This window comes from Sycon ciliatum, chromosome 11, assembly GCF_964019385.1.
Source record: "Sycon ciliatum chromosome 11, ocSycCili1.1, whole genome shotgun sequence".
NCBI classification, from domain to species: domain Eukaryota; kingdom Metazoa; phylum Porifera; class Calcarea; order Leucosolenida; family Sycettidae; genus Sycon; species Sycon ciliatum.
This window is the reverse complement of record NC_088653.1, coordinates 18,317,330-18,340,409: the sequence shown is the minus strand read 5'-3', so window position 1 is coordinate 18,340,409 and position 23,080 is coordinate 18,317,330. Positions and strand designations below refer to the sequence as shown.

The following is a 23,080-nucleotide window of genomic DNA, read 5'->3' as shown; positions in this document are numbered from 1 at the left end:
ACCAAGAGTACATAACCCCCCAGAGTGTGCAACGCCTGATCCAGCTCTGCATAGGGTCTTGGTCGAGCGGAATCGGATCTTTGCGTCATAATACCGTACACATCCGAGGGGAACCCGGGAAGTCGCGGGTACTCTTGGATCAAAAACAATGGTGCCCTGCCTCGAGACCGGCCTTGCGCTGGTGTGAAGTGTACGCATGACATCAGAAGATCCGATTCCGCTCGACCAAAACCCTACACAGAGCTGGATCGGCGTTGCACACTCTGGGGGGTTATGTACTCTTGGTTCAACATGTGCACTGCACACAGCGTTCTGAACGCGCTGAGGGCGCCGGCCCCGGTTAATCGACTGGATTTCCACGTCCACAACAGTATCACGTGGCATCACAACGGATTGGCGATCAAAACTAGCACGAGCAGGAAAATAATTGTCTAGCGATATCTTGTCACTAAAAAGAAAGTGATGTTCTTCCTGGATGTTCAGGGTACGATGTTCTGAAATTACTGCCTGTGTGTGTGCGGGTACCTCATCAGTTACCGAGGCATTTCTGCCTTCTGATATGGAATTCAGCACCTTCGTGTGCACAGCCAAGTAACACGTGTAGCTGCAAAAGCATTTTAAATTCTCAGTCGTGTAACAGAGACACCAATGCTATGAGTATAGTATATAGCAATCTTGTGTCAGTCTCGAAGGAATGTAATAATTTCTTTCTCCGAGGACGACTTTTTCCTTTGTTGTGCTTCTTTTTTAGAGGCTCCACGGATATTGAAAGTAACCAAGACTCAGACGAAATCGTCTCTCACGTTGATGTGCTTCGCGCATGGTGAGAACGTTTCCATAACCTGGAAAAAACCGGTGGGATTCTCGCTCACCACTCCGCCAGAGGCAGCATCAAGTGGAGGGAAGACGTGGACAGCCATTTCCAACCAGCCGTCCGGCTACACGGCGGGGACGTATAGGTGTTCAGTGTCCAGCGCTGCTCAGTGTAACGTTCCCGGCAACCGCACCAGAGTGCTGCCGTGTTTCCCCACACCAATATCTCAGACTGTCACCGTACTGGCATACGGTAAGTTTTCTACACTGAACACCACTTTGGAGTGGTTATTTTACAACTTCGAGACTGGCCTACGGCAAGTATTGTGATGTGAATAACCCATTGGAGTGGTTATTTTACAACTTAGGGCAGTGAACCTGTGCATCATGGTATCCTGGCAGCCCAGTAGGCGAGTATGCAGTTCAGGCCATACACTGTACAGTCTATACTGGGATGAAACAGCAGATGGAGAAATTTTTAAAGTTGCCTCTTGTGATGTGTGCACACTTGACGGAGGTCATCGTGTGCAATCTCATTGCACGTTGATCCACTCAGTCATGGCCGCAGGGCATTGGAAATGCTGCTCAGATGCTGCTCAGAATGGATAGGGTGAGTACACCCCCTCCTGAACTCTGCCCACTGGAAATCTTCTTCATCTTCAGTTGTTTGTTAGTTTGTCCAAAGAATGTTGCCGCTCGAGGTTCAGGAAAAGAAAAAGAACCACTAGAGGGTGAGTCCAAGACAGAACGTGCTCCTGTTTGCTGTTTTAACCATGTTGTTTCCTTAGTAGTGTATGAGTTACACCGGTGTAGTAGTAGTACTCTGTTTCCCGACTTGTATTTTCATTCCTCTCCAGTGCAACCGATTGTGGAGACGTTCTCAACCTTGAACAACACCAGACTGCTCGGTGAAAACGTCACGTTCTCCATCACCCTGAAACACACACCATATCCACTGGCCACAATCGTATGGATGCACAATGGATCTCCAATCAACACAAGCTCAGACAGGATGGAATTGTCGAGCAATGGCTTGCGCTTGGCACTGATCGATTTATTACCCTCAGACAGGGGAGTGTACACCATCCTGGTGAAGAATGATGCAGGATCTGATAGTGTGGCGTTCTCCATCGGTATTCAAGGTATATGTCGATTTTTGCGCTTCGCTTTCTTTCTGTCAGTCGTGTGATTTATCTGCTTGCAGTGTCCGTCCATCCATCCCTCCGTCTGTCCGCCCGCCCGTCCGTCTGTCTGTCCTGTGTTTCCGTCTGTGTTTCCGTCTGTGTTTCTGTCTGTCTGTCTGTCCGGCCGTCCGGCCGTCTGTATGTTCGTCTGTCTGACTGTATGTTTGTCTGTCTGACTGTCTGTTTATCTGTTTATCTTTCTGTCAGTATGCATGTTTGTCTGTCTGCCTACCTACCTGCTTGTTTGTCTGTCTGGCCTTCTGTCCGTTGATCTGTAAATCGGCAGGCAGGCGTCATACCTTTCTTTTTTCATCACACTTTCCTTTTCACCTTTCTTTTCCCAACAGTTCCTCCAATTGTGGACACATTCTCAACCCTGAATAGTACGCAAGCTCTCAACTTGAATATCTCATTTTACGTTACCCTGAAACACGTACCCAATCCACCGCCAACTATCACGTGGCTCCACAACGGATTGGCGATCAACATGAGCACGGGCAGGAAAATATTGTCTAGTAATATCTTGTCATTGAGCTTGTCAAATCTGGAGATGTCCGACAGTGGAATGTACTCAGTCATGATTAACAACGCCGTCGGATCAAAGAAAGTGATGTTCTTCCTGGATGTTCAGGGTATGTTCTGAAATTACTGCCTGTGTGGGTACCTCATTAGACACCCAGGCCTTTCTGCCTTCTGATATAGAATTCAGCACCTTCGTGTGCACAACCAAGTGTTAAACACGTGTAGCTGCAAAAGCATTTTAAATTCTCAGTCGTGTACCAGAGACACCAATGCTATGAGTATAGTATATAGCCATCTTGTGTCAGTCTCGAAGAAATGTAACAACTTCTTTCTCCGAGGACGACTTTTTCCTTTGTTGTGCTTCTTTTTTAGAGGCTCCACGGATATTGAAAGTAACCAAGACTCAGACGAAATCGTCTCTCACGTTGACGTGCTTCGCGCATGGTGAGCACGTTTCCATAACCTGGAAAAAACCGGTGGGAATCTCGCTCACCACTCCGCCAGAGGCAGCATCAAGTGGAGGGAAGACGTGGAGAGCCATTTCCAACCAGCCGTCCGGCTACACGGCGGGGACGTACAGGTGTTCAGTGTCCAGCGCTGCTCGGTGTAACGTTCCCGGCAACCGCACCAGAGTGCTGCCGTGTTTCCCCACACCAATATCTCAGACTGTCACCGTACTGGCATACGGTAAGTTTTCTACACTGAACACCACTTTGGAGTGGTTATTTTACAACTTTGAGACTGGCCTACGGCAAGTATTGTGATGTGAATAACCCATTGGAGTGGTTATTTTTAGTGTTGAAACGATCTCACCGGATACTCGTTAGCTCGCTCGCCAGAAACTCGGCTCGTTTGTGCGGCCAGCTCGTTTGCACTAACGAACACCGTACACCGTACTCCGTACACCGTACTCCGTACACATGGCAGTACATGTCGACCGGGGAGTCGTAAAATATTTTTACGACTCCCTGATCGATCGAGAGTCCAGTCCCGATCCCGCGCAAAGTGAAAATCACTCGCAGTTACAGGTGACTGTATGCCTGCACGACACTTGAGTTGTTTCAGTTGTCGTTGCAGCTTTGGTGGACTCTACTGATGTCTTGTTCCGCATCTGCTGACCTGTCGCAGGATATGCTTCGGTCACCTCTCCATTCGAGTGAAAGTTACGCTCAGTCGTTTGGAAGTTTTCTCCCGCGATGCAGCGAAGACCAGGGCCACTTGCAATCTTTGCAAAACGGTCTATTCTTACAAAGGCTAATCGACGACGGCGCTGAAAAGACATCTCGACACCAAACAGCAGTCCGAAGTGAAGCAGCAGCAACCCCAAATGCTGGCGGTGATAATTTGAACCAGCTGAAAAAAATCGAACTTAGAAAAAAATTATTCAAAAAAATAATCATAATTATTTGCCACATCAATGAAACTCGTTAGCTCGCTCGATAGCTTGCTCGTTAGTGGAAGTGATCGCTCGTTTGTTATAGATACGCTCGTTTCAACACTAGTTATTTTACAACTTAGGCCAGTGAACCTGTGCATCATGGTATCCTGGCAGCCCAGTAGGCGAGTATGCAGTTCAGGCCATGCACTGTACAGTCTATACTGGGATAAACAGCAGATGGAGAAATTTTTAACCCTTTACCGTTTGTACGTACAAATTTCGACCGCTCGCGGTCGATGACTTCTATGTGCACAGCGCTGGACTGGTTGACCGCAGATAGCTGGGATTTTCCGTACTTGTAGCAAAGATGTATGCGCAGAGGGTGCCAACAATTTTTTGATGTGATGCAATATAAAAAATCATGGAAATCACGACTTGAAAAATGCGCTTTGGGAAAAGTGCGTACCCTTCGACTTTTGGTATGTATTGCCTGCAGATGTTTTCGACTTTTGCTTGAGCTGGCCTCGCGACTGTCTGCTCTGCTGTGCAAGCCATGGACGCGGAGCAAGCTCTTTCGCTTCTGGAGACCCTTCCTGATGACCCTGTCGCCGCCTCATCCAGCGAAGATGAATTTGTGGAGCCAGACGATCCTGTTGAAAATATTTATACTGAAGACGACAGCGACGATGACATGGCGAGTGAAAGCAGCGCCAGTGAGAGTGACATGGATGTCACGGACAACGACAGTGTCGCCGAGATAAGTGCTACTAATGGTGGAAGGGGACAGGGCAGAGAGAGAGAGAGAGAGAGAGGGAGAGAGAGAGAGAGACGATTCGGCCGTGGAATAGGCTGTGGTTACGGTAGAGGTTGTGGTGTACAGGTACTAGGTACACAGCCAGCGGTGCAACCTGCACTAGTCGATATTTGCAATACTTGGGACAATACTGACACCGCTGTGACTTGTAACACTCCTGCATTCCAGCCAGAGAACGAACCTGGTATCCACTTACCTGAGGGAGCCACTCCAGTGCAAGAATTTGATTTATTGCATATTGGAACAGTTTGCCCGATCGGCAAAAAAATCCAAAATAATTATTAGAGCTAAATAGTGCAATTTTTGTTCGTTTCTGGACTTGAAAGTTGTTGCATCGCATTCCTGAGGGTATTTACTTTGAGAATCACCCTATGTTGTACATAATAAAAGTGAAAAATAAAAAAAGTTACGGCATGAACAATGACGGTCTGTTTTTTTCTTTACAAATACCTAAAACGGTAAAGGGTTAAAGTTGTTCGTTGTGATGTGTGCACACTTGACGGAGGTCATCGTGTGCAATCTCATTGCACGTTGATCCACTCAGTCATGGCCGCAGGGCATTGGAAATGCTGCTCAGATGCTGCTCAGAATGGATAGGGTGAGTACACCCCCTCCTGAACTCTGCCCACTGGAAATCTTCTTCATCTTCAGTTGTTTGTTAGTTTGTCCAAAGAATGTTGCCGCTCGAGGTTCAGGAAAAGAAAAAGTACCACTAGAGGGTGAGTCCAAGACAGAACGTGCTCCTGTTTGCTGTTTTAACCATGTTGTTTCCTTAGTAGTGTATGAGTTACACCGGTGTAGTAGTAGTACTCTGTTTCCCGGCTTGTGTTTTCATTCCTCTCCAGTGCAACCAATTGTAGAGACGTTCTCAACCTTGAACAACACCAGACTGCTCGGGGAAAACGTCACGTTCTCCATCACCCTGAAACACACACCATATCCACTGGCCACAGTCGTATGGATGCACAATGGATCTCCTATCAACACAAGCTCAGACAGGATGCAATTGTCGAGCAATGGCTTGCGCTTGGCACTGATCGATTTATTACCCTCAGACAGGGGAGTGTACGCCATCCTGGTGAAGAATGATGCAGGATCTGATAGTGTGGCGTTCTCCATCGATATTCACGGTATATGTCAATTTTTGCGCTTCGCTTTCTTTCTGCCAGTCGTGTGATTTATCTGCTTGCAGTGTCCGTCAATCCATCCGTCCGTCTGTCCGCCCGCCCGGCCATCTGTCCGTCCTGTGTTTCCGTCTGTGTTTCTGTCTGTCTGTCTGTCCGGCCGTCCGGCCGTCTGTATGTTCGTCTGTCTGACTGTATGTTTGTCTGTCTGACTGTCTGTTTATCTGTTTATCTGTCTGTCAGTATGCATGTTTGTCTGTCTGCCTACCTACCTGCTTGTTTGTCTGTCTGTCCTTCTGTCCTTCGGTCTGTAAATCGGCAGGCAGGCGTCATACCTTTCTTTTTTCATCACACTTTCCTTTTTCACCTTTCTTTTCCCAACAGTTCCTCCAATTGTGGACACATTCTCAACCCTGAAAAGTACGCAAGCTCTCAACTTGAATATCTCATTTTACGTTACCCTGAAACACGTACCCAATCCACCGCCAACTATCACGTGGCTCCACAACGGATTGGCGATCAACATGAGCACGGGCAGGAAAATATTGTCTAGTAATATGTTGTCATTGAGCTTGTCAAATCTGGAGATGTCCGACAGTGGAATGTACTCAGTCATGATTAACAACGCCGTCGGATCAAAGAAAGTCATGTTCTTCCTGGATGTTCAGGGTATGTTCTGAAATTACTGCCTGTGTGTGTGTGGGTACCTCATTAGTTACCCAGGTCTTTCTGCCTTCTGATATGGAATTCTGCACCTTCGTGTGCACAACCAAGTAACATGTGTATGTAATGTTCCTGAGTGAACATCAAGTTAGTTCCTGCACTACATAGATCAACTTCACTCCACAAGTCCCAGACAACAACTAAAGTGTATTCCCTTTGCTATGCAGAAGACGTTGCTTCAGTAACGTCCGGCGCTAGCCAGGGTCCACACAGCTTTAATTTGGTGTTTGTTTTTTTGTGTGTTTGTGTCACGCCTGGAGCTATCCCGTATCTATCCCGTATCTGTCCCGTATCTGTGACTACAAAGGCTCTACAGGATTGTACATAACAGCTGTCCACAATATTTGCTGGCTTCCGTATCTGTCCCGTACCGTACCAATATTCGTCGTATTATGTATACGACTCCCTGATGTAGACGGAGATTTGGAAAGAAATAGGGAGACGAGGAGGAAATTAAATTAGAATAGACGCTGAATAGGCGATAGGATGCGTCAGCAAAAACTTACTTTGGAAGAGAGATCCCGTCATCTCCAAAATAAGCGTGAACGGGCGATTCAGCGCCGGTCACAAGAAACGTCGGAAGAGAGATCCCGTCGACTCCAGAACGCCCGTGATCGACAGAGTCAGCGCCGGTCACAGGAAACGTCAGGGCAGACATCCCGTCGACTCCAGATCGCCCGTGATCGGCAGAGTCAGCGCCGGTCACAGGAAACGTCAGGACAGACATCCCGTCGACTCCAGAATGCCCTTGATCGGCAGAGTCAGCGCCGGTCACAGGAAATGTCAGGACAGGCATCCCGTCGAGTCCAGATCGCCCGTGATCGGCAGAGTCAGCGCCGGTCACAGGAAACGTAAGGACAGACATCCCGTCGAGTCCAGAACGCCCGTGATCGGCAGAGTCAGCGCCGGTCCCAGGAAACGTCGGACGACACAAATGCAAGAAATGAGCGTAGGAGACTTAATCGTGCTGATTCGCGTCATGCTACTGCAGCTGCGCACATGGAAACTGTGCGGTCTATGGTAGAGGAAACAATCATGCAATGGTGTCCTCTTTGACGCGTGAAGAGCGCCAGCAGTAAAGCCACCTATATAGCCACCTATACAATGATGTGGCCAATCAACGGAAAAAAAACATTTCCATTAGTTCTAATAACATGGACGATGAGCTAGGGAAAAAAGCATAAAAGCATAGCGTAGGGCCCTATGCTTCCAAGCTCTCTCGTTTACAGAGAACAAGGAAAGATAAAGATGCACAACCAGGATCCATATATGTACACAGTACGGGAATGCATAGGGGTAACCGATCCCGGAACGGATCGGGTACAACAACGGGACCACAACATCTCCCTTTTTATGTTCGAAGAGAGAGAGGTAACAGCTCGAAGAATCCTTAGTCATATACATACAGAGGAGATAGGGTAGAGACAGACAAATACTACATGCAGTTCACGATCATCAGTGTCAGCGACTGGAGTGATCATAGCATGAGTAATGACTAATGCGTTTACAGGGCGAGTCTGTTCAGCGGCCGGGATGGACGTGCTGATCGGCGCAAGGTAGGCTGGAACTCGACATCAGCGGATGGAGGCTCTGCAGGTGTAGTGACATTCAACTGCGGTGTTGGTGTTGGTTGCACATCGGGTAGCAACTTGAGGTGGCGACGGTTGCGGCGGTACTCGGACAGGTTGTCAGTCGTGACAATATAGGACCTGTCGGAGACGCGGTCTGCAATCACGGCTTCGGAAGCGAGATCTTGCACCCAGATTCGGTCGCCTTTGGTCAATAGTGGCAGAGATTGTGCTCGGTGTGAGTCGTACGTCTCACTCTGTCTGTCTTTCTGCCTCACCTCGAACTTCCTTAGCTTGGCAATATCAGGCCAACTTGGAGCGAGGGATTCCGCTGTACATGGGAGGTGTGTGCGTAGACGACGACCAAACAGGAGCTTGGCTGGCGAGTAGCCATTTGCGAGGAGTGTTGCCCTGTAACTGAGTAAGGCATCGTTGAGTCTGTTGTTGGTCTTCAGGAGACGCTTGAAGGTTCGAACCGCTCGCTCAGCTTCACCGTTGCTCTGTGGGTAGTGCGGGCTACTGGTGCGGTGGGTGAGCTGCATTTGGGCTGTAAATGCGGCGAATTCAGCACTTGCGAACTGTGGACCGTTGTCCGACACAAGGACTTGAGGGATGCCATGGATGGCGAACAGCTCGTGGAGTTCCTTGATGACGGCTCCAGAGGTAGTCTTCCGTAGCGAGATGGCGTGAATGTACCTGGAGAAGTAGTCGACAGCAATTAGGTACTCCTGACCGTCATGTTGGCGGAGGTCGACTGCTATTCTCTCCCATGGCAAAGAGGGAAACGCAGTTGGAGACAGAGGCTCCGGCGGCTGAAAACGATGCTTGGTGCAGGTCAGGCAGTTCTGCACGCATTCTGAAATGGCACGTGTGATACCTGGCCACCAGACGGAGGACTTCGCACGGGCCAGGCACTTGGTTATGCCTTGGTGACCGTCATGCAAAGTGGCAAGTGTAGCTTTGCGCTCGGATGTCGGGACTCGATCCGAAATCCGTGATACAGCAGACCATCGTAAACTGAGAGCGAGCCACGTTCGTTGCGGTAGGCTTCCAGGTCTGCGTTGACCATGGTCGGCCAGCTATGGAGGGTATGCTGGATTACTTGTTGCAGGACTGGATCGTCAGCAGTGGCTGTAGCGAGAGCGTGTTGCTTGGTAGGACTGCATAGAGACGACAGGACAGCGGCGATGGTGGCTTCCGAGTCACTGTGTCGGTCGGATTCGGTTGCTGGCATGTCAGGAAGAGGAGCTCTGGACAGCGTGTCGGCGAGAACCATGTTCTTGCCAGGCACATACTCCCCCTGTACATCATAGCGCATGAGTCTGATCAGTAGACGTTGGCAGCGTAGAGGTACTCGGTCGAGGTCACGCGTGTTCATTAGTAGGACCAGCGGCTTGTGGTCCGTCTGAATGGTAAATCGGGGCGCTCTGTAGAGGTATTGATGGAAGTGCTCACATCCCAGACCGAGGCGAGGAGCTCTTTCTCAATCTGGGCATACCGTTTCTCTGCTTCTGTCATGGTGCGTGAGGCGTACGCAACCGGCTTCCACTCATTGTCGTGGAACTGTAGCAGTGCAGCACCCAATCCATAGCTGCTCGCATCGGCCGTGACGATGGTCGGTGCAGACGGGTCGTAGTACGCGAGACACGAGGCTGAGGCAGCTAGGCATTTGAGCTCTGTGAAAGCTAGCTCATGTGCTTCGGTCCATTGCCACGTCGCATCGCACAGGAGTAGCTCGCGCAGTGGGGCGGCTACGGTCGACAATGACGGCAGAACCTTGGAGAGGTATGTGAAGAGTCCAAGTGCACGACGGAGCTCTTCCACATCAGTTGGTGCTGCGAGGCGCTCGATGGCATCCAGCTTAACTGGGTCAGGGTGGACACCCTTGTCGCTGATACGATGGCCCAGGTACTTTAGGGACGTGCATCTGAACTTAGACTTGTTCGGATTCAGTGTCAGACCGGCATCGCGGAGTCGGTTCTCGACGGCGAGCAGAGTAGCATCATGCTCAGCCACCGATGAAGCATAGACGATGATGTCGTCTATGAACACTGCTACGTTAAATATCACTACGTAGACCTTGTAGCCGGCGCTGGAATATCTCAGGCGCTCTCGTTATGCTGAAGGGAAGGCGCTCGAACTTGAAGCGGCCATAGGGAGTGGTAAACGTCGTCAGCAACGACGCTTCCTCGGAGAGTGGGATCTGCCAGAAGCCAGATATGGTGTCCAGCGTGGAGAATCTGGTAGAACCGTTGAGTTGTGCGAGCGTGTCGTCCACAGTGGGTAAGGGGTAGTGCTCTCTCTCTCTTGACGCTGGCATTCAGGCGCTTGAGGTCTACGCATACACGCACGTTGCTGTTCGGCTTGAGGACCGACACGAGGGGTGAACGCCAGTCGGTCGGCTGCTCGACTTTTGTGATGACGCCTGCTCTTTCCATACGCTCCAGCTCGGTACGAACCTTGAGGCGGATGTGTATTGGAATGCGTCGAGCATCTACACCGTTGTATGGTTTGCAGTCTGGCTTCAACTCAATCTCGACTGGCTTGCCTAGCATGCATCCGATTTTCGGCTGGGCATCTGAAGAGCCAACATGAAGACGTTGTACTAGGCCCATCTGTTCAGATGTCTGCCTGCTCAGCAAGTTGACACCACCAGTGGCAATGACCAGGATAGTGACTGGGTACTGTACATCACGGAACACAGCACAAGTGTGGAACTCACCCTGTATGCTGAGCTGGTTCCCATCAGTCCCAATCATACGTGTCTGGCACGGACAGAGTACTGGCAGTGCAGATAAAGCGTTGTAGCTGGCCTGCGTCATAATGTTGAGATCAGCTCCAGTGTCGATTTTGAAATCGAGGTGTGAGCCGCACAGATCCAGTCGTACTATCCACGGCTCGTCAGCGGTGTGGGTAGAAGCAGCTCCAAGGAACTTTTCGCCGACGGGGTCCGACTGCAAGTCAAACTCAGCTACATGCACATAATCGTTGTGTGCTGCACTGGCGGAGGCAGACCGGCAGACGCTGGCGAAGTGTCCAGACTTACAACACTTGTTACAAGACTTGTCCTTGGCAGGGCATTCGTCACGGTTCGATTTGTGGTCTTTGGAGGAGCCACACCACGAGCACTTCTTACTGTTGCTCGAGTCTCGTTGGGACGTGGCCTGTGGTCGCTTTCCCGTCGATCCGTAACTTGCGTAAGCAGGGGACTTGCCGTGTTTCCGTTGCGGTGAGGTAGCTGCAGCAGCTTGGATCACCCGGGGTGTTTGCTGCGCGACCTCGGCGTTTACGGACTCCGTTTTGCGTGCCAAGCTCACGGCAGACTCGAGTGTCAGCTGAGCGTGATCCTCGAGCTGTAGTCTCAGTGATCAGCGTGGGGAAACACAGCCGCACGCTGTGGCGGTTGCCGGGAGCGTTACACATAGCAGTGCTGTACACATTACACGTGTACGTCCCCACCGTGTAGCCGAACAACTGGCGGGAAATGGCTTTCCACGTCTTCCCTCTACTTGTTGCGGCCACTGGCGGATTGATGAACCAGAATCCTCCAGGACTTTCCCAGGTTATGGAAACGTGCTCGCCATGCCCATAGCACGTCAACATGAGAGACGTCTGAGTCTGAGTCTTGGTTACGTGCAATATCCGTGGAGCCTCTCAAAACGAAGCACAACAAAGGAAAACAGTCGTTTCGGAGAAAGAAGTTAATACATTTCTTCGAGACTGACACAATGTTGTAACTCGTTTTTCTCTTCCTGCTCCCAGTCCCGTGCCATCTCCACACTTATACAAATGGACGACGATAACTACATTCAGAAGACTGTTTATTGACACGACGAAGAAACACAACTAGACATGACGAACTCAAGACGAAGACATGATGAACTCAAGACGAAGACAGCTTTTCATACCACAGCAACATGCGCATGCACCAACATGACGTACACACAACGTACACAAAATAACGTACTACAACAACAAGATTGCTATATACTATACTCATGGAGTGGGTATCTCTGTTACATGACGGAACATTTAAAATGGTTTTGTAGCTATACACTGTTGTGTGTTCCGTTGTTGTACCCGATCCGTTCCGGGATCGGTTACCCCTATGCATTCCCGTACTGTGTACATATATGGATCCTGGTTGTGCATCTTTATCTTTCCTTGTTCTATGTAAATAAACTTTAGTTGTTGTCTGGGACTTGTGGAGTGAAGTTGATCTATGGAGTGCAGGAACTAACTTGATGTTCACTCAGGAAGATAACATGGTGTCAGAAGTAGCAGTTAAGTCATGTCGTCTGCCAAATTTCCTGTACCTGCCCCGTTCGATTTCTCCACCCCAGAAGCATGGCCACTCTTGAAGACCCGTTTTGAACGCTTTAGTTCTTTGTCCAAATTGGACGAGGCGGACGGGCAACACCAAGTAGACACATTAGTTTACTCCATGGGAGCCGAATCTCTGACCGCGGATGATAAGAAGAAACTCGACAAGGTTCTGGAGGCCTTTGACAAGTATTTTCGCCCGGGTGTAAACGTAATCCACCAACGGACATTGTTTGAAAGGAGTGTCCAGAACCCAGGTGAATCCATGGAAGAGTATGTGCGTCGTCTCCGTGCCGCAGCCAATCACTGCGCGTTTGACAAGCCCGATGAGCGTATCCGCGACAGGTTGGTGGCCCATATGACGAACCGAGAAGTTTCGAAGAAGCTACAGCTCGAGGATCATGCTCAGCTGACACTCGAGACTGCCGTGAGAGATAGAGACTCGAAGATAGGATTGGCTTCGGCTCCCATGAAGTAAACTAATGTGTCTACTTGGTGTTGCCCGTCCGCCTCGTCCAATTTGGACAAAGAACTAAAGCGTTCAAAACGGGTCTTCAAGAGTGGCCATGCTTCTGGGGTGGAGAAACCGAACGGGGCAGGTACAGGAAATTTGGCAGACGACATGACTAACTGCTACTTCTGACACCATGTAATGTTCCTGCGTGAACATCAAGTTAGTTCCTGCACTCCATAGATCAACTTCACTCCACAAGTCCCAGACAACAACTAAAGTTTATTGACATGAACAAGGAAAGATAAAGATGCACAACCAGGATCCATATATGTACACAGTACGGGAATGCATAGGGGTAACCGATCCCGGAACGGATCGGGTACAACAACGGAACACACAAGTGTATAGCTACAAAACCATTTTAAATGTTCAATCGTGTAACAGAGATACCCACTCCATGAGTATAGTATATAGCAATCTTGTGTCAGTCTCGAAGAAATGTAACAACTTCTTTCTCCGAAACGACTTTTTTCCTTTGTCGTGCTTCGTTTTTAGTGGCTCCACGGCTATTGAAAGTAACCAAGACTCAGACTCAGACGTCTCTCATATTGACGTGCTACGCATATGGCGAGCACGTTTCCATAAACTGGGAACGTCCTGGAGGATTCGCGTTCGTCAATCCGCCAGTGCCCGCGTCAAGGAGAAAGACGTGGAAAGGCATTATCCGCCAGTTTTTCGGCTACCCGGTGGGGACGTACACGTGTAAAGTGACCGGGCCTGCTACGTGTAGCGTTCCCGGCTACCGGCAAGGTGTGCGGCCGTGTCTCCCCACGCTAATCACTCAGACTGTCACCGTACTGGCATACGGTAAGTTTTCTACACTGAACACCACTTTGGAGTGGTTATTTTACAACTTCGAGACTGGCCTACGGTAAGTATTGTGATGTGAATAACCCATTGGAGTGGTTATTTTACAACTTAGGCCAGTGAACCTGTGCATCATGGTATCCTGGCAGTCCAGTAGGCGAGTATGCAGTTCAGGCCTAGCACTGTACAGTCTACACTGGGATGAAACAGCAGATGGAGAAATATTTAAAGTTTTCTCGTGTGAGATGTGCACACTTGAAAGAGGCCATCGTGTGCAATCTCATTGCACGTTGATCCACTCAGTCATGGCCGCAGGGCATTGGAAATGCTGCTCTGAATGGATATAATGAGTGCCCCCCCCCCCCTCCCCCCCCCCCCCACTCCTCTACTGCGCACCCTGGAATCCTTCATCTCCAGTTGTTTGTTAGTTTGTCCAAAGAGTGTTGCCGCTCGGGGTTCAGGACAATAAATAGTATCATTAGGGGGTCAGTCCAAGACAAATCCTCCTCCTGTTTGCTGTCTTAACCTTGCAATGTACTGAGTGCTGCATGAGTGACACCTTGGTATTGTTCTGTTTCCTCTCTACTTGCATTGCTTCCCAGTCTGACACCTTGGTATTGTTCTGTTTCCTCTCTACTTGCATTGCTTCCCAGTCTGACACCTTGGTATTGTTCTGTTTCCTCTCTACTTGCATTGCTTCCCAGTCTGACACCTTGGTATTGTTCTGTTTCCTCTCTACTTGCATTGCTTCCCAGTCTGACACCTTGGTATTGTTCTGTTTCCTCTCTACTTGCATTGCTTCCCAGTCTGACACCTTGGTATTGTTCTGTTTCCTCTCTACTTGCATTGCTTCCCAGTCTGACACCTTGGTATTGTTCTGTTTCCTCTCTACTTGCATTGCTTCCCAGTCTGACACCTTGGTATTGTTCTGTTTCCTCTCTACTTGCATTGCTTCCCAGTCTGACACCTTGGTATTGTTCTGTTTCCTCTCTACTTGCATTGCTTCCCAGTCTGACACCTTGGTATTGTTCTATTTCCTCTCTACTTGCATTGCTTCCCAGTACCGCCAACTGTGGATACATTCTCAGCCTTCAACACCACCAGACTGCTCGGTGAAAACATCACGCTTCACGTCACTCTGAAACGCACACCATATCCACTGGCCACAATCGTATGGATGCACAATGGATCTCCAATCAACACAAGCTCAAACAGGATGCAATTGTCGAGCAATGGCTTGCGCTTGACACTGATCGATTTGTTACCCTCAGACAGGGGAGTGTACACCGTCCTGGTGAAAAATGATGCAGGGACTGATAGTGTTGCGTTCACCATCGGTATTCGGGGTATGTGTTAATTAATTTGCCCTTCACTTTCTTTCTGTTATTCGTGTGATTTATCTGCTTGCAGTGCCTGTCTGTCTGTCTGCCTGCCGCCTGGTTCTCTGTCTGTCTGTCTGCCTGGTTGCCTGCCTGCCTGCCTGCCTGTCTGTCTGCCTGTCGGACTGTCGGTCTGTCTGTCTGTCTGTCTGTCTGTTTGCCTGCCTGGTTGCCTGCCTGGTTGCCTGCCTGTCTATCTGTCTGACTGTCTGACTGTCTGTATATCTGTATGTCTGCCTGTCTGTTTGCCCTTCTTTCTGTCTGCCTGTCTATCTGTCTATCTGTCTATCTGTCTGCGCGCACGCCCGCGCGCATGCACACACGCACACACACACACGCACACACACACACACACACACACACACACACACACACACACGCACACACACACACACACACACACACACACACACACACACACACACACACACACACACACACACGCGCGCGTGTGCATGTATGCATCACACCTGTTTTCATCACACTGTTCTTTCTCACCTTTCTTTTCTCCACAGTTCCTCCAATTGTGGACATGTTCTCAACCCTGAACAGCACAAAGGTTTTCAACGAAACCATCTCATTTCACGGTACCCTGAAATACACACCCAATCCGCCGCCAACTATCACATGGCTGCACAACGGAGCTCTGATCAAAACTAGCATGAGCAGGGTGGGATTGTCTAATGATGGTTTGTCTTTGAACTTGTCACATCTGGAGATGGCCGACAGTGGATTGTACACTGTCTTGATTAACAACACCGTCGGATCAGAGAAATTGATGTTCTCACTGGATGTTCAAGGTATGACGAAAATAGCTATGATACCCGTTGTCTCTATGTCTGTAAGTCAAACAAGAAGGAGAAAAGGGCCAGTTGGAATTTGTCCGAACTTAGAGAGTTGCATGCGAATACAATTATCAGAGGAATCCCAAATGCCCATCTCTATGTCTCTCTCTCTCTCTCTCTCTCTCTCCCTCTCCACGTCTCTCTCTCTCTCTCTCTCTCTCTCTCTCTCTCTCTCACGCGTGCGCGTGCGCCATGTGCACGATCAATCGATCCAAACTTGAAATTTTCAAATGCAACCCCACAACTTTAATATTATCCTTTTTCTATTCAGAAAGGATAAATGCAACAAATGGGATTTTCGGTCTTTGACCACTTCTCTGGTGGGTCTGATCTGCTCACCTCCCATCACTTTAGGAGCTGCATCTGTGCCTTGATCCTTGCGGAGAGTGGCATTTCTACCGATGCGGTAATAACAAGCCGCATAAAATACTATTGGCTCAACATCGGAGTTTTTTTGTTTACCTTTTTTCCTTTTTTTTAGTCACAAGATCCTATAGAGATTCTTCATGGTACTGTTAGGCCCACAAGTAATTACATGTAGTTCATATTCATTAGTTCATGCATTATTCATTTGGCCTGGGTAGCTACTTGCACGTCCATGTTTGCCATAGCTACCCAGGCCCTTTATATTGCCTTGCTCTCTCTTCAACTCTCTCTCTTCAATAATCTCCCTCTTCACTAATCACCATGTAGTCTTTTCGTTCGACCTGGTCTTAGTCTCCAATAAATGTCGTTCCACCAACATACCTGTTCCCGTTGTCAGTCTCTTGTTCGGACTCAACAGTGCTACTGAAGGGTCATGTGACCTGTTCACCAGTACTACAGAAGGGTCATGTGACCTGTTCACCAGTACTACAGACGGGTCATGTGACCTGTTGACCAGTACTACAGAAGGGTCATGTGACCCGTTCACGAGTACTACAGAAGGGTCATGTGACCTGTTCATCAGTACTACAGAAGGGTCATGTGACCTGTTCACCAGTACTACAGAAGCGTCATGTGACCTGTTCACCAGTACTACAGAAGGGTCATGTGACCTGTTCACCAGTACTACATGATACCTGCTAACAAGAGTACATAACCCCCCAGAGTGTGCAACGCCGGTCCAGCTCTGCATAGGGTCTTGGTCGAGCGGAATCGGATCTTCTGATGTCATGCGTACACTCCACACCATCGCAAGGCCGGTCTCGAGGCAGGGCACCATTGTTTTTGATCCGAGAGTACCCGCGACTTCCCAGGTTCCCCTCAGATGTGTACGGTATTATGACGCGAAGATCCGATTCCGCTCAACCAAGACCCTATGCACAGCTGGATCAGGCGTTGCACACTCTGGGGCGTTATGTACTCTTGCTGCTAACCATCCCGATTTGGCCAGGACCGTCCCGATATCGAGGGTGGTGATAGGCACCCAAAAGTGCATTTGTCATATGCCTCACAACTACAATTGTATGCCTAGGTATGTCGTTGTCCCGGCGATCTCAGGTTGGCAGGTATGCTGCATAGTACAGTTTTGCGAGACATCTATAGGAACAGCCGTCTGTTTACTAGTAGATTTACAGTAAATATCGGATATAACGTGCCCCTTTGATTTTCGAAAATTTATCACTATATCCGGTGCATCACTATAGCCGATTTGCATGTTTGACCGACACATGGCACATGACTGCACATGAAATGATGCGTACACGCTGGAAAAAGCATGCTGAAACGAAAGTGCATGCATGCTCCGCGGACTGTGTTCCGGTGCATGACACAGAGCAGTGCATGGCAGTGCAGTACGAGTACAGACTGTACATGTACTAGAACTTCGATACATCATGTGGCATGGCTGCTTCTTCAGCGTGTTCTCCAAAAAAAGCCTGAGCTGGATCCGCACTCATGTAGATCTACTCGGTGTCCAATGAGTTGCGTAGAGCCAGAAATAGACATGAGTGGCTGTGTACGTGAGTTGGCAACATCATCGTGAGAGGCAACACAGCCAGAAACAGACAAGAGCATGCAGAAAGATACAGAAAAGTTTTGTGATCATCACTCTTGATCATTATATGCGATATTTTCCTGTACATTTGATATGGTTTGCTTCCTGAAGTCCATCACAATAAGCGATATATCGGTATAGCCGATAATAGTGTATATAGTGATATTTTAGCTGTATTTTTTTCTGATTTGATTTTGATTTTGACGTGTTCTATCACTATAACCGGTATATCATTATATCCGGTCACTTTATAAACGATACTTACTGTACTCACTTTCTCTACCCATGAAAACCTCTACCGTAAGTCTGCAAATTTTCGGCCCATTTAAATTTCGGCCTTAAGTCCATTTCGGCCGAATCAAATTTCCGGCCCGTACTGCTGCTGCCTGCATACACTGTCACACTGAACCTTGCAAAACAAAAATTCCGCATCAACAAATTTTCGGCCAAACATGACCAAGCCCAAAATAGTTGAAAACAATTATGCGCCGACTATTTGTTGACTTACCGTATTGAAAATTCTGACAAAGAAGGTTTGCGGAACAAAACATTGATTTCCATGCTCGCGTGGACCATTCAAACTGCCTTCACTGCTCTCCTGACATCCTCTGCTTTGCAGTTCCTGTGGTGGTGGACACGTCGGCATCCTTGATCTCTACCAAACTAAAGGGCGGGAACATCACGTTCTACGTCACTCTGAAACGCGTACCCAAACCATGGCCGTATTTCACGTGGACACACAATGGATCACCAATCAATATATCGACTATTGGTCTACAACAGGACAAGACTAATTTCTCACTCACTATTACTGATCTTGGGATACAAGACAGTGGAGTGTACATGATCTCTTTGAAAAATACTCCAGGATCAGTGAATGTCACATTTTCCCTGGATGTTCATGGTAGGTTTTATGATTTGTACATCTCTGTGCACGAGCGGTGTGTGTGCGTGTGTGTGTGTGTGTGTGTGTGTGTGCGTGTGTGTGCGTGTGTGTGTGTGTGTGTGTGTGTGTGTGTGTGTGTGTGTGTGTGTGTGTGCGTGCGTGCAATGCACGCCATTGCGCGAAATCATGCGACACCTGTACATTTTCGATCTGCGGGATGAAGATGACGACGCCCATGCATTTGTTATCAGGGAGTAGTAAGATTCTGGTATATTACTACTCCATGCCTCAAATCGTACTGTCAAGGGCATACGGGGGAGTGTAGCATGCCATCGCTTACACTTTCCAGCTCAGGGTTGCCCTGGCCACCAATGGACGAGATTTCAGGGTCACAGCTTGCGCAATGGCTTTGTACTTTTGGAATGGCCACTCGACGTACTCAGCACAAATTCTCAATTGCATGCATGCACAATATGTTCAAATTTCGTATTTTTGGTGACTTTACCACCGTCATGGAGGCTGGTCGGTGAGGAGCAGGTAGTCATCGCTTGTGGAATCAAACACATGATTCCACTGTGTGAATGATGCTGCAAGAGCCAGGTCCATACGAGGAACATTCGCTTTGTGTTTTGCCATCGAAGTAAATCAATTTCCTTGTTTTCAGTGTTTTTTTACGTTCAACTTTTCTGAGATTTTTGATTTATTGACTTTTCATTCTTTCACCACACCTTGGTATTGTTCTGTTTCCTCTCTACTTGCATTGCTTCCCAGTCTGACACCTTGGTATTGTTCTGTTTCCTCTCTACTTGCATTGCTTCCCAGTCTGACACCTTGGTATTGTTCTGTTTCCTCTCTACTTGCATTGCTTCCAAGTCTGACACCTTGGTATTGTTCTGTTTCCTCTCTACTTGCATTGCTTCCCAGTCTGACACCTTGGTATTGTTCTATTTCCTCTCTACTTGCATTGCTTCCCAGTACCGCCAACTGTGGATACATTCTCAGCCTTCAACACCACCAGACTGCTCGGTGAAAACATCACGCTTCACGTCACTCTGAAACGCACACCATATCCACTGGCCACAATCGTATGGATGCACAATGGATCTCCAATCAACACAAGCTCAAACAGGATGCAATTGTCGAGCAATGGCTTGCGCTTGACACTGATCGATTTGTTACCCTCAGACAGGGGAGTGTACACCGTCCTGGTGAAAAATGATGCAGGGACTGATAGTGTTGCGTTCACCATCGGTATTCGGGGTACGTGTTAATTAATTTGCCCTTCACTTTCTTTCTGTTATTCGTGTGATTTATCTGCTTGCAGTGCCTGTCTGTCTGTCTGCCTGCCGCCTGGTTCTCTGTCTGTCTGTCTGCCTGGTTGCCTGCCTGCCTTCCTGCCTGCCTGTCTGTCTGTCTGTCTGCCTGTCGGACTGTCGGTCTGTCTGTCTGTCTGTCTGTTTGCCTGCCTGGTTGCCTGCCTGCCTGCCTGCCTGCCTGCCTGCCTGCCTTCCTGCCTGCCTGTCTGTCTGTCTGTCTGCCTGTCGGACTGTCGGTCTGTCTGTCTGTCTGTCTGTTTGCCTGCCTGGTTGCCTGCCTGCCTGCCTGCCTGCCTGCCTTCCTGCCTGCCTGTCTGTCTGTCTGTCTGTCTGTCTGCCTGTCGGACTGTCGGTCTGTCTGTCTGTCTGTCTGTTTGCCTGCCTGGTTGCCTGCCTGCCTGCCTGCCTGCCTTCCTGCCTGCCTGTCTGTCTGTCTGTCTGTCTGCCTGTCGGACTGTCGGTCTGTCTGTCTGTCTGTCTGTTTGCCTGCCTGGTTGCCTGCCTGCCTGCCTGTCTGTCTGTCTGACTGTCTGACTGTCTGTATATCTGTATGTCTGCCTGTCTGTTTGCCCTTCTTTCTTTCTGTCTGCCTGTCTATCTGTCTATCTGTCTGCGCGCACGCCCGCGCGCATGCACACACACACACACACACACACGCACACACACACACACACACACACACACACACACACACACACACACACACACACACGCGCGTGTGCATGTGTGCATCACACCTGTTTTCATCACACTTTTCTTTTTCACCTTTCTTTTCTCCACAGTTCCTCCAATTGTGGACATGTTCTCAACCCTGAACAGCACAAAGGTTTTCAACGAAACCATCTCATTTCACGGTACCCTGAAATACACACCCAATCCGCCGCCAACTATCACATGGCTGCACAACGGAGCTCTGATCAAAACTAGCATGAGCAGGGTGGGATTGTCTAATGATGGTTTGTCTTTGAACTTGTCACATCTGGAGATGGCCGACAGTGGATTGTACACTGTCTTGATTAACAACACCGTCGGATCAGAGAAATTGATGTTCTCACTGGATGTTCAAGGTATGACGAAAATAGCTATGATACCCGTTGTCTCTATGTCTGTAAGTGAAACAAGAAGGAGAAAAGGGCCAGTTGGAATTTGTCCGAACTTAGAGAGTTGCATGCGAACACAATTATCAGAGGAATCCCAAATGCCCCTCTCTATGTCTCTCTCTCTCTCTCTCTCCCTCTCCACGTCTCTCTCTCTCTCTCTCTCTCTCTCTCTCTCACGCGTGCGCGCGTGCCATGTGCACGATCATATCAATCCAAACTTGAAATTTTCAAATGCAACCCCACAACTTTAATATTATCCTTTTTCTATTCAGAAAGGATAAATGCAACAAATGGGATTTTCGGTCTTTGACCACTTCTCTGGTGGGTCTGATCTGCTCACCTCCCATCACTTTAGGAGCTGCATCTGTGCCTTGATCCTTGCGGAGAGTGGCATTTCTACCGATGCGGTAATAACAAGCCGCATAAAATACTATTGGCTCAACATCGGAGTTTTTTTGTTTACCTTTTTTCCTTTTTTTTAGTCACAAGATCCTATAGAGATTCTTCATGGTACTGTTAGGCCCACAAGTAATTACATGTAGTTCATATTCATTAGTTCACGCATTATTCATTTGGCCTGGGTAGCTACTTGCACGTCCATGTTTGCCATAGCTACCCAGGCCCTTTATACAGTCTGTATCGGCTATAGAGTGACCGGATATAAGAATATACCGGCTACAGTGATATTGGTACGAAATATCAAAAGCAAAACGTATTTTATCCAGTACAAATATCACTATAACCAATATTATCGGATGTAATGATATATCGGATATTATGATGGCAACAAAGAATCAAAACATGCACAACACACTATATTATTATCGGCTATAGTGATAACTTTAAAATACATGTAGCAATAATATCAAAGGCCCTATTTTTTAACTTTCTTCACGTTGCTTATTTTTATAGTGATACATGTACATGCACATGCACAGCTACAATTGTATACCTAGGTATGTCGTTGTCCCGGCGATCTCAGGTTGGCAGGTATGCTGCATAGTACAGTTTTGCGAGACATCTATAGGAACAGCCGTCTGTTTACTAGTAGATTTACTCACTTTCTCTACCCATGAAAACCTCTACCGTAAGTCTGCGAATTGTCGGCCCATTTAAATTTCGGCCTTAAGTCCATTTCGGCCGAATCAAATTTTCGGCCCGTACTGCTGCTGCCTGCACACACTGTCACACTGAACCTTGCAAAACAAAAGTTCCGCATCAACAAATTTTCGGCCAAACATGACCAAGCCCAAAATAGCTGAAAACAGTTATGCGCCGACTATTTGTTGACTTACCGTATTGAAAATTCTGACAAGGAAGGTTTGCGGAACAAAACATTGATTTCCATGCTCGCGTGGACCATTCAAACTGCCTTCACTGCTCTTCTGACATCCTCTGCTTTGCAGTTCCTGTGGTGGTGGACACGTCGGCATCCTTGATCTCTACCAAACTAAAGGGCGGGAACATCACGTTCTACGTCACTCTGAAACGCGTACCCAAACCATGGCCGTATTTCACGTGGACACACAATGGATCACCAATCAATATATCGACTATTGGTCTACAACAGGACAAGACTAATTTCTCACTCACTATTACTGATCTTGGGATCCAAGACAGTGGAGTGTACATGATCTCTTTGAAAAATACTCCAGGATCAGTGAATGTCACATTTTCCCTGGATGTTCATGGTAGGTTTTATGATTTGTACATCTCTGTGCATGAGCGGTGTGTGTGCGTGTGTGTGTGTGTGTGTGTGTGTGTGTGTGCGTGCGTGCGTGTGTGTGTGTGTGTGTGTGTGTGTGT

The 23,080-nt window shown here is 48.4% G+C and overlaps 1 protein-coding gene across 1 annotated transcript in view; it reads left to right on the top strand.

Annotated features, from left to right (window-relative positions):
- The window catches only part of LOC135827154 (hemicentin-1-like), a 54,565-nt gene that overhangs the window by 19,896 nt on the left and 11,589 nt on the right, over positions 1-23,080 (top strand). The window contains exons 5-17 of the mRNA XM_065339680.1: positions 752-1,066; positions 1,671-1,955; positions 2,345-2,629; positions 2,892-3,206; positions 5,557-5,841; positions 6,220-6,504; positions 13,459-13,770; positions 14,832-15,116; positions 15,665-15,949; positions 18,592-18,876; positions 19,834-20,118; positions 20,957-21,241; positions 22,681-22,965. Coding sequence (XP_065195752.1) covers positions 752-1,066; positions 1,671-1,955; positions 2,345-2,629; positions 2,892-3,206; positions 5,557-5,841; positions 6,220-6,504; positions 13,459-13,770; positions 14,832-15,116; positions 15,665-15,949; positions 18,592-18,876; positions 19,834-20,118; positions 20,957-21,241; positions 22,681-22,965 — 3,792 coding nt within the window. The remainder of the gene's footprint in view (positions 1-751; positions 1,067-1,670; positions 1,956-2,344; positions 2,630-2,891; positions 3,207-5,556; positions 5,842-6,219; positions 6,505-13,458; positions 13,771-14,831; positions 15,117-15,664; positions 15,950-18,591; positions 18,877-19,833; positions 20,119-20,956; positions 21,242-22,680; positions 22,966-23,080) is intronic.